The 12132-nt window shown below is 37.4% G+C and overlaps 1 protein-coding gene across 1 annotated transcript in view; it reads right to left on the bottom strand.

Moving 5' to 3' along the window:
* Nucleotides 1-346: 346 nt before the first annotated feature.
* MRPL3 (mitochondrial ribosomal protein L3) overlaps nucleotides 347-12132 on the bottom strand; it is a 32495-nt gene continuing 20709 nt past the window's right edge. Inside the window, exons 8-10 of the mRNA XM_009331264.1 lie at nucleotides 11047-11124; nucleotides 9954-10031; nucleotides 347-978 (exon numbers count right to left, since the gene is read on the bottom strand). Coding sequence (XP_009329539.1) covers nucleotides 829-978; nucleotides 9954-10031; nucleotides 11047-11124 — 306 coding nt within the window. The 3' untranslated portion in view covers nucleotides 347-828. The remainder of the gene's footprint in view (nucleotides 979-9953; nucleotides 10032-11046; nucleotides 11125-12132) is intronic.

Here is a 12132-nt window from a genome sequence, read left to right as displayed (position 1 = left end):
GTAACAGCATAAGAATCCAATACAGAGACAACTGTAGATGCGGAGATACTTCTCCAGAGATCATGCGAGGGATCCTCTGAGAAGTTCAGAACAAGCTGTCAGCGAAGGCGACAAACAGGTGGCCACTTCAGTCTTAGTGCTGCTTTGGTACTGAACATTTCCCATCCGAACACCCCCTCACCGTACACACTGCCAGAACCCTCTGAAGATACAGACAGTGGTTGGCATCATCTTCCCTCTAGAAAATTTGTTGGGTATCTGCTACATTAAATCAACACAACATTAAAGCAAAAGGAGAGAAAGAGCTCCGGTGAAAAGAAGGAAACAAAACAAGCTCATGCTGCTACAGAGCAATGCATTCCTGTTTTATTTTGGATTATTCTTCACGAAGTTGGACTCACATCTGATTTATCTATCCTCCCAGATGCCAAAACAGATTTGAAAGTTTTTTTGATTATCAGAGTCAGCCAGAATACTTTCCACAAAAGAGAAATAGAATGTTTGGTAGCATTCAGAAAATTAAATGGAACCATCTTGAAAACAATAGTTTCTCAGCAATGCGTAACTTTTCACAGCCTGTGACAGAGGACAAAAGATCATTGTAGAGAAACTGTTTGGTGTGCTTTACAAACTTCTCCTCAGACTCACCTGCTGCTTTAAATATAGGTTTGAAACTGGCAGTGGTAAATCTTATTACCTGACCAAAATGGCAATATCTGAAGTGTCCAAGTCAGTTGGCTAGACTGCAATTCATAGGTTTACTCTTATACAGCATTGCAAAGTTCATGAAAATAAGAAAATTGTGTTTTTTCAAAGATGTGAAGAACATTATGCATATGTGACAGATGGATCCGTGAACTGGAAAATCTCCTCATCGTACAAGTCCTCTGGTAGTTTTTCATCTCCATCAGCAAAAAAGGTAGGGAATGGAGGGTTTTTATTGCAGTCCTTGTAAGTAGGCAATTTGCTATCTTTGACCTAAAAAGCAGGAGGGGGAAGGGTGGGGTTAATAAATCTTCCAGAAGACTTTCAGACAGTGATACACTAGAGATTAAAGAAATCACCTTGCATGCATAAAAAAACCCCTACAACCAACAGCATTCACATTACACTTGTTTATCTGAAGAATTCCATGTATAATCATCAGTTATTTTAATATCAACCCCAGCTATTGACTTTAACATTTTGTACCCGTCATTAAGGAGTTGTTTTTTTTTTTAAAAACAGCAAAACAAAACAAAACACCCAAAGAGAATTTATCACTTGTATCATACTGTGAGAGAATCAAAACCTACTCTCATTAATTCATTGCTCAATATTTTAAAATGTTATTAAAATAAATGTGTGTAAGTATGGATTGTTTAACTGTTTATATTCCACAGTACTTTCCTACATGACATATCAAGTTATATTACGCAGTGTAATCACCTCTTCAACAACCAAGACATGCTTCTGTATTTACGATACAAAATAATTATGGCAACTAATTTTGCAAAGATATGTGCATGTGCTGTACTCAGTCCCTCCGGCTACTGCAGAGCTATTCAGGGACTGCAGAGTTAAGCATCTAGAATTCTTCACTCAGGAATCAGTACCCAAGTTTGTAGAACATGAGCCTTTAAGAAAGTTAACTTCCAAGAACTGTAGTGCTACACAGAAATAACCTTCCTTTACTGACCTCTCTACATGTGAAAAGATTTAAAATCTAGCCCCTGAAACTCCAATCTCTGAAGAAAATTAGTAGCTAGAATTATCAGCAAAAAGCAGTTTGTCTGCGGTAGAAGATAGAAAGCTGGTATCTGAAGAAAAAAAGTTACAAATTCTCAAGCGATGAAGTTTTATTTAAAATGAAATTCTTCATTTCTATATTGTTACATATGATCTTCCTCCTGAGCTGTAATAATCCCTTTCAGCCACTATACTCAACTGGATTAAGAAAAAAAAAATTACAAGTAGATTAGACAAAATTTTAGTATAGAGAAGATAAGCTCTTCCTCTTATTTTTTTGGTGGGCTTTTAATGAACAGGAAGCTTGTTCTTACTTGGTTGGACAAAAACCTCACATAAGACAACTGTGATTTATACCAGAAATTAAATAAAACAATTTTATGCCCACTGACAGTTCTGTTCTGACAGCACTATATTTACCAGATTCATATCTGCTATTACTTGAGCCTTTCCCAAAGTCCGTGAGGATTCCTGCAGATGAAGCGCACAATAAATTTGACTTAACCTTCAGCTTCTGAAAAACTGCTTTGGTTCCCCTCCCTGCCGACGAAGTTCCAACAGTTTTCTAACTGCAGGCTTGACAAAACAAAAGAAAACCTTTTGCTAAGAACAAGGGGGCGAAAGGCTCAACACGTCGTATTGGTTAGGATGGCTGCTTAGCTTTTTGAGTCGATCATTCCTCTTCTACCAGACACCCCCCTATTAAAAGTACTCTCTATTCACTTGTAAACTGCCATGTGTAACTACTGAAGTACCTGTAGTCCGGGCAGACAGCAATTTCATTACATATGTACATGGAATAAACCAGGCTGAGGTCCAAGTCCAAAGATCTTTGCTGCAACAGTTCCGGCAGCAGTGAGTTCAGAGGAAACACAGCCAGATAGCTTCAACAGTGCCATCTGAACTGCTGAGGCCCAGAAGTCATCCTTCCCTTTCAATACATTGCTGTTGTTTCTTTTTCTATATGAAAACATGTTTTAATAACTTCACCAGTTGCCTATTATTTCCCTTGCCCCTTTCTCTTTTCCTCCCTAATCCTACTACACATCATAAGTCTTCTTTGTCAACAGCAAAAACCCTCATGGTCTCTACAGGAGTTACAATAATATTAGGAAGAATTTTATTTCTGGTAACTTATTTATTTCATATGTATCTTATTAAAAAGTTTTTCATGTGTACTTTTTTGTTATTTTGGATTACTCTCATAATGAAATAACGTGTGCTGTTACATACAGGCTGTATCATCACAGGCAGTTTTGGACACCTGGAAAGTTAAAGGAATTTATATTTTTTCCCTTTTCTTTACACAACTTTTTATCACAGGACTTAGGAGTAATAAATCTGCTCTTAACTGAAGGTTATCTAAATAAATGTAAGACTTCCGTTCAGCCTTAACATTGTGATTTTACATATTAATGTCAAGTGGCATTTTGCAGATAGTGCCTCTTGTGCGATAAGGAGAATTCTTAAAGTAGATTCTTATGAAATATTTTCAACAGACCATTGTTGCTTTCAGAGGACTACAATACTGTTTCATTTTGCCCCTCCCAGACTCCTCAGAAGCTTGACAGATCCCAGAAGCACGAGCCACATCTGGTGTCAAAACTATTTTCTTCTGATAAGCTCTTTCTTTTGATTGGTATAATTGACACAATATTTCTTTTGACTCGTGAAAACTACTGCTCTTTTTCCATCTTGTTCTACATTCACTGCTTTCAAATGCAATTTAAGTTCTACTCCTGAAGCACCATCTTAGAGCATCACTACCAAACTGAACGAACACGCCTCTTTCTCCATTCTAAGTTTCAAAAGTTGTTAGACAGATACTATTTATTATTCCTATCAAAAGGAAGAACTCAATTTTATTTTACATCTGAAAGTACCTATTAGCAACTTAAAACATGGAATGATTTATCTGTCTTCTCAAGAGAATTATTGAATTACTTCCTTTACATTTATGAAGGATGCAGCATATCAAAGGTTTTCTGTATGTACTGCCTCAGATTCCTGCACAGTAATTTCACAACATAAGGGTACGTTGTGGTATGGTATGCAGCAGCAGTTACACTTGTCTGTATAAGCACGTACACAGAAAGGAAAAGCAAAAGGAAAAGCAAAAGGAAAAGCAAAAGGAAAAGCAAAAGGAAAAGCAAAAGGAAAAGCAAAAGGAAAAGCAGGAACCTCATGACATCAGAATAAGTTTTAATGCTCTGTGTTACTAAAATCCTGTGAATTTAGCTCTCACCCACAGAAGGAATCAGGCTGAGCGCCCAACTGGTTATAAAGGAAAAGCAAAAGGAAAAGCAAAAGGAAAAGCAAAAGGAAAAGCAAAAGGAAAAGCAAAAGGAAAAGCAAAAGGAAAAGCAAAAGGAAAAGCAAAAGGAAAAGCAAAAGGAAAAGCAAAAGGAAAAGCAGGAACCTCATGACATCAGAATAAGTTTTAATGCTCTGTGTTACTAAAATCCTGTGAATTTAGCTCTCACCCACAGAAGGAATCAGGCTGAGCGCCCAACTGGTTATTACGATCCATAAAAGCATTCACTGTATAACTCAATATAACATAAACACTTGGCTTGCTTAAACTACTATATTAATACTGCTATATATTATAGTACACTATACTGTAGGTAGCGTATATAGTAGTGTATATATACTACAGTATATTCTCTGTGAAGTATTTTATTGAGAAACATACTAGAGAAAGCAGAAATTGGAGCTGGTGGGGATTTTGTCACTAAGTCTTTAAAACAGTCATAAAGGGTTTTGCAGACACTTAATAAACTGCACATATGCATACCCCATATATTGACAGCATAATAGGTATAAACAAATATATATATAAACAAATATATATATAGAATAGGTATAAACAAATACATATATAAACAAATACAAATTCAGAAATCTATCTGCCCGAAATACTTAATATGGTCTTAAATAGGCATCAAAACTTGATGCTTAAGTCACAACTCACATTTGCAGTTTAACAGGCCTTCAGGCTGTGTTAGCAACCACAGCAAAGAATGCAAGTTGTTTGCTAAATAGGAAAATGTGTTTAAATATACAGAACGTTAGAAATAATCTCCTCGGGTATTATACATTACCTAGCTCAGCTTCTATGCTATTTTTGAAGCTAGACAGAAAACTGAATTCAAGAACTGTATCTATTCCTGACCAGCCTTATTTTGTCTTAAAAAAAACAACCAACCAACCAACAACAAACAAAAAAACCCCTCCACACAACTCTATCATGAGGCCCAAGGTACTGGACAGGGAACACGAAAGAAGTCAAGGCATGACACTACTCCTGCATGTCCCTAATTTGAGCTCAGCACACCCAACTCTGGCATCAGCTGCTAGAAACACAGACAATATTGGCAAGCGTGATACAAAATAAGTAGGATGCAAACTACTACAGACTTCTCCATGGGTTACATAGATTTGCCAGAATTTCTGCTTTTGCTACAAGTGGTATATTCAAAGTGATCAACACTGAATGTCCTAAGAAAATCAGGTGCCTTAAAATTAGGACAGGTATAAAACATTATCAAATATAAACTATAACATCCTGTATTATAATATACTATATTACAGTATCCCCTCCATTATAAAGCATCTATTTAAAAAGGGAATTAGTCTTGTGCTTCTCTGATGAATGACAGAAGAGATAATTTTTTGATAATATATTTGGGAGAGAAATTGAGAGTCACAGGCTTCCAAAAGAAAAAACTATTAACTTTTTTTCTAGAGGATCAACACCAAAGACGGTAACCCAGGCCTTGTAATCTAAGAAGATACAACAAGAGAAACAGGTATTACCTGAGGTAGGCTATCTCGATAGGCACAACACAATAATTTACAGATGCTTACTCTGTGATGTTACTGTGGTAACAGAAAAAATTCCATACATTCTAGCATAGTGCTAAAGTTTCTTAATTTTATTAGACCTTGTCATTGAGAAAGAAATCTCTGCTAAAGTAAGCTTTTTTGATGAGTTTTCCAGTTGGCTAGAAACATCACTTACGTCAGTTATTCACCTGCATGCTTCAGTGTGCAATATCAAATGAAAACTGATTTCTAATTAAACCAGGAATCCATCAATCCTACTATTGTGCACTTTTTCTGCTGAAAATGAAACTTGAAAAATTTAAGTGCTTCATCTCAGTCTTGATACGGTGCTGATGCACTAAGTTTCCAAAAATACATAACATACAAACTAAATACATGCTTCAAGGTGGACTGTGGTTTTAATGGTTACCAAGCAACACAGAGTGGGTCCTGAACACCAATGCCTTCCTCCTAGAGGCACACACAAGAGAAAAGTATTATGTGATATTCCACTTTTGAACTCAAAGACAGACGGATCCATATCCCCTAGACATTAGTCCTACCTAATTATAGGCAGGTATTTAGTGGAATGAACAGTAATTATGAACACTAATATCCCATAATTTCTCTCCCCAACTACAGAGCCAAACAAATATACAACAACGTATAGGATGTCAAAGTCTATACGCAAAGAAGAATACGCCCTGGAAGAAAGGCATAAGACACAAGCTAAAAACACTGCAGATGAGTGCAGCAAGATTAAGTAGAGAAAAAAACCTCAGAAATTAGGGAACAAATACCAAATAGTATTGCTTTGCATCCTTTTTTAATTAAAGCTTTCTCTTCAGAGATGTGTTTGAAAATATAAGGGAAGATTTTTTAATTAATACATGTAATTCCTATGGCTTATGGAAGAAAAAAAACCAGAATGGATTCACCAGCTCGAAGAATTGCAATGAACTGTTGCTGACTACATACCCCCTCCAAACACCAGCTATGTGAGTGGAAACAATTTTTAAAAATCTATTTCCTAATAGTAACAATATCTACTACTGTACCTTCATCTCAAAACAGGATTATTTATTACTAAAAAGCCATGAAAGTCTGAATATGGAGCACTTTAATCAAGATCTTTCAAATATTGTATTATGTTCATCAAAGAGCTCTAAGGGATTAAATCCTCATTCTTCCCATGGATCCTCAACCCTCATTTCTAATAATGGAATTAGCTGCAATTCTGAAATGTGTAAGCCAAAACGCATACATGAAGATACTCGGACTTCTAAATTACAGGTAACTATGACTTGAAACATTTTCATACATAGGTAACTTGCAAATACAATTAATACAGATGCTACATCTTGTAGACATCATGTAAAGCGATCAAAAAAGTGCCTTCTGCCACTGAGTTGTTAACGACAGATTAAGTTTACTTGGAAAAAAAACCCATAATGGAGCCATTTTAAATTTTGGTCTTAGGATAAAATTCCAGTCATCATCCATGGTGTGTGAACTGAACAGAAATCATCCCTGGACATGGCAAGCACTTAAACGGTATGCAGCAGACTGCCATGGCAATCGAAGTCCATTATCCTCGTCACATCACAGATGCCATCACGGTTGTTTTACTGCATATGCTCAGGTGGCCTGGCCCAACAGCCTCCTGTTAACAAGGTTGTTGACTATGGCAGTACTGCTGCCTCAAGGATCTTTTTAAGCTAACAGCAGGATTGCTTTCAGAACAAAGCCAGTAAATCCAAGGTGGTAAGAGGGATGCTTTCCAGCCTAGGCAAGAGTAATGTCTGAGTAAAGAAAAAAGAGAAGGTGGAAGAACAAGGTGGAAGTGACCCAAGTCACGAGAGAAAGCACTTAACACTTCCAGTAGGCTCTTCTCCAAGTGGAAGTGTGCACTGTGATTAGCAAGGGGACACTGATTTGTTTAAATGAGATCTTCACAGTGTACATAAGAATGTGTGGTATTAACACACATAGCTTTGCTTTTAAAAAGTTTATATTACAGGTGTTTAATAAACGTTTGTTTTCTTACCTCACTGTCCTGGTTTCAACTGGGATAGAGTTAATTTTCATCCTAGTAGCTGGTACAGTGCTGCGTTTTGGATTTAGGTTGGGAATAACGTTGGTAACACACTGATGTGTTAGTTGTTGCTAAGCAGTGCTTACACTAGTCAAGGACTTTTCAGCTTCTCATACTGCCCTGCCAGTGAGAAGCTGGGAGGGGGCACAGCCAGGACAGCTGGCCCAAACTGGTGACCATACCACGTGATGTCATGCTCAGTATATAAACTGGGGGAAAGCTGGCCGGGGGCAGTGACCACTGCTCGGGAACTGCCTGGGCATCAGTTGGTGGGTGGTGAGCAATTGCATTGTGCATCGCTTATTTTGTATATTCTTTTATCATTATTATCATCATTATTTTCCCTTCCTTTTCTGTCATATTAAACTGTCTTTCCCAAAACTCACAAATTTTACTCCCTTTTTTTCCCTGACTCTCTCCTCCATCCCACTGCAGGGGTGGCGGTGAGTGGGCAAACAGCTGTGTGGCATTTAGCTGCCTGCTGGGTTAAACCACAACACTCACTTAAAACCAGAAATCAAAAAATTAATTTACTGAGCCTAGTTAGAATAAAAGTTATGAGCTGGTAGAAATAGGTACTGCATTCAGAGTCTCAATGGCTTCATAAAATGTTGTATCCTTGCAGATAAGACATCAGAGACGTGTACATGCAATTGCCACTAAACCATACAAGTGTGGATTTTAACAGCATGACTAGGAGAACAAGATGCACAACCCTTTGCAACAATTAGCTCTTGCTTAAGAGTACTATTAAGGTCAAAGAATAAAGTCTGGGCATCAAACGTTACTCATTTTTTCAGCCACGTTATGTTGCTTGTGTACATAAGTTATAATTTCAAAATAACATCCTACAACAAATTCACAATTAAATCTCAGATTAACATATAGCAATCAGGTTCATGGCTCAGAATTAGAAAAAATACTTAGAACACAGTCAAAGAAAAGGTCATTCAGTCTGATATATGGATGAAAAGCCAGTCAAACTAGTCTTAATTCTATGTCACTGATGCCATGCCCAGTAATTTTGCAGAAGTTATCCTGAAAACTATTTCTCCTGGACATCCGTTAACTGATTTTCACTATTTTGGGAGAGAAACGTGTAACGTATTCTCCAGGCTTGGGCTGGACATTACAACCAGAGCAGTTTAGAGATACCTCACTCATTAAAAAAGGCCTTATTTCCAGTGAGAGAAACACAACAACAAACTTCATTTTTCTGTGTGTAAAACACCTATTTGAAAGCTAGGATTGCTTTACTTAATGCCCAGTAACTGTGGAGTTCTGCTCCACAACCAGGAAATACGTAACAGAAACTGGATGCCCATCGTAAAATATGACAAGAACAAAATAAAATAGTTGAAAACACCTGAACTTTCTGAACTCTGTAACTTTTCAAGAACTGGATCATTTAAACCCCTACAATACTTACAAGGATTTTAAACTATGTATTAGATATATAGGTGTATGTACAACAAAATCTTTACAATCATTCATAAGATGTTGGATACCCCATAATCTACTAAGTCAGAAAGGAATTAACTTCCTCCAAATAATTTGTGCTTGCAGATGTGTAGAATATATCTCAATAGAAAGAAAAGGCTATTTTGAAAATAATCCTTAAAAATCCTTACTTTTATTGCTTTCATGTGGATTATTTACATTGTAAGAACACATATCAGACTCTTCATTGTTTCAGTTTTTCATAGACAATCCTGAAACAATCTCCATAAAATTTGATATTAATTCTGTAGAACACCACAGAAAAAAACACTGACACAATTATACTGATTGCAAAGGGAACTCGTATCATTATTGTGAACTCCAGCTGTCTCCTCCTGTACCTCAGCTGCTCCTTGGAAAGGTAACTGCTACTGTGTACGGGAATGCTTTGAATAACCTTTAAAGCAGTGCTTGCTGTATATTTCTGTTCATGAATACAGGCCTTAAATAACATTCTGGAAATCTCACCATCATGCTATTGACTCAGGTTAGTGTTAAAAGGAGATGGACCTAGCCCTGAGACACCACAGGGTTACAGTGACTGTGTTGGTTTATCACAGGCTACATGGGTGCACAACCCCAGTGCAAAGCTAAGAGTCGTTTAGAGTAAGTGGTGACCCACTGCCCCTATTAATCACTCTCTTTTACAGAACTGGTCCTACTGCCCTTTAATGCAATAGTACAAGATGGGACTCTGAAGAAAAGACGACTGCATTCAACCAATGTTTCTCCTTTTATAAGAAAAGAGTTGGAGAGATCTTAGGAATCAATAGTACCAGTAAGTTGAAACTAGCAAACATACCTTCACCAGACAATTTGTGTGACCTGGAACAGACCCATTTACATAAATAATGTCATGTTTTGTGTTGATCCTCCACACCTAGGAGACAGAAAAACACCAGACATGGAGCTCATTTTAGAGACTATTCCCAGTTTTACAAACAGTAGTCCAGCAAAGCACAAACTCATTAACTAGAGGTGGTACTCTGGGGAAGAAGAATGTTCTGCACAGGCCTGAAGTTGCCACAAAATTCAGTCACATGCTACTCTGAGTGCACAGCTTTCTAATACAGGAGTCTGTATTTGGTAAGGCAGTCCTTTGTTCAGCATCACACCAGCTGAAGCTCCCAAGTCTCTTTTCCCTCTAACAGCAACAGCTGTTGAAATACATCACACTTGACAAATTAAAACAAATACGCTCATGAAAATGTTGCTGCGACCATTTGTTAATTTCTTAATTCTATGAGGTGCTCAACTGAACATGCACATTTTGTGTTACAAAAAAACCAATAGTTTTAGTTAGGACAGAGCAGCAGCACACTTTTTTGCAAACTAGAGGCTAATATGCTTTTTGTGCAAACTGCAGAGGTTGTCTTCAGAGATAGAGAATAGTAGCTGTAATAGCCCAGGAACTGCTGCAGCTATGCACACATCAGAATCTAGTCAGAAACTATAATCCCCTTTTGCACATGAAAGTGAAGGACCATAATAAAGTTAGGACTTCAAACAACTCAGACTTGGGTTGGGTTTGAACAAGTGGAATAGGCATGAAAACATTCACTGAAGGTCACCAAAAGCCTGACTCTTTTCCCACTTCAAAGGCAGAAATCAAGGGACACAGTGAAAAATGCGTCAGATGTGGAGGTATCACCTGAAATCCCAGTCCCCAGGGACTGCACATATCCAAAGGGGTTTCAGATAACTTATTTGTAAGCCACAAGAAGACAGGAGCTCGCACTTGCTGCTCTTGTCTTTCCAGCTTGCATACTTCAGGATGCTCCTGTCTGGATTCTGACAGAAATGACAGACAGTACACCAACACAAGGCTACATGGCTAAGTCCATTGCTTGGCAATGCAACCACCTTATACACATCCTAGTACACTCAGAACTCACCTTTAATCCAAAAGATGTCCTATATATGTTACCCATTTTACCAGGCATTTTCTTTCCACGATAAACTTTGGCAGCTTTCTAGATAAAAACAGGGCCAAAAAATCATGTAACTGCAAGAGGTACATCTACAAACTCAAGAAGAACAGGAAAGAAAATATGCTGGTATTTCCAATGTTGAAAATATCTAATATTGAAAATATCTAATATTGTCTAGCATTTTAAGTGCCTCCTGCTGGAGGTTAGGTATGTTATCTGAAATACTTGACCTCAGTCACAAAATTGCTATAAATACCATTGTATCAACAAAGGGATTCTAGCTTTGCATAACACGTAGTGCCTCTAGATTCAGAGCAAAATCTTCACTCATCCTATATTTTCACTTAGTGAAAAACAAGAGGTTTTTTTCCAAAACCCGTGTCAACACAAGACTCTCACCTACACCACAGACCACAGCAACTGGCAAACTTACCTAAACTACTTGTGGATGCTACCAGAGAGCTCCAGAGCAGTCCTGCCCTGGAAGGCTGCCAAAAGTAAGATACACTGTAGCTTCTCCCCTCTCCCTAATCCATGAGTTTTATACTGATGTAAATCAGATTTTTTTTAAAGCGTGTATTTTTAAGAACAGAATTTTTTATTACATTCACTGCTATTGGTTAGCTTCTGTATCCCATTTTTGTTTGGCTGGGTATAACCTGGAGAACAAAGTTGGAAAAGAAAAGGCAGGAATAAGTGCAATAATTTTCAGTTCTACAGTATTATCCAGGGATTTGTCTCAAGTCTCCTGCACCACTCTGTTATTCATTAATAATGTTTATGTATTTTAAGCTCCTGTGAAAATCATGATTTCAGGAAATCAGCTGCAATATAGTTCTAGGGACATGATTCTGTACTAAACAATGCAGGATTACTAAGATATCTGAGGTGGTCAACACTAGAATGGAAAATAAAAATCAAGGCATTGTTTTTCCCCTACTGCATCCTTTTCACCTTGTTTTCTTTTCATCATACCTATTTCCAAAACAGTGCCAGGTGTAGAATTCATTTTCCAGTTGAAATGAAGGACTGTAAATCAGTACTATACGC

The sequence above is a fragment of the Pygoscelis adeliae genome, unplaced genomic scaffold, assembly GCF_000699105.1.
Source record: "Pygoscelis adeliae isolate BGI_AS28 unplaced genomic scaffold, ASM69910v1 Scaffold99, whole genome shotgun sequence".
NCBI classification, from domain to species: Eukaryota; Metazoa; Chordata; class Aves; order Sphenisciformes; family Spheniscidae; genus Pygoscelis; species Pygoscelis adeliae.
The sequence above is the reverse complement of the archived record's forward strand: the minus strand, read 5'-3'. Positions and strand labels throughout refer to the sequence as shown.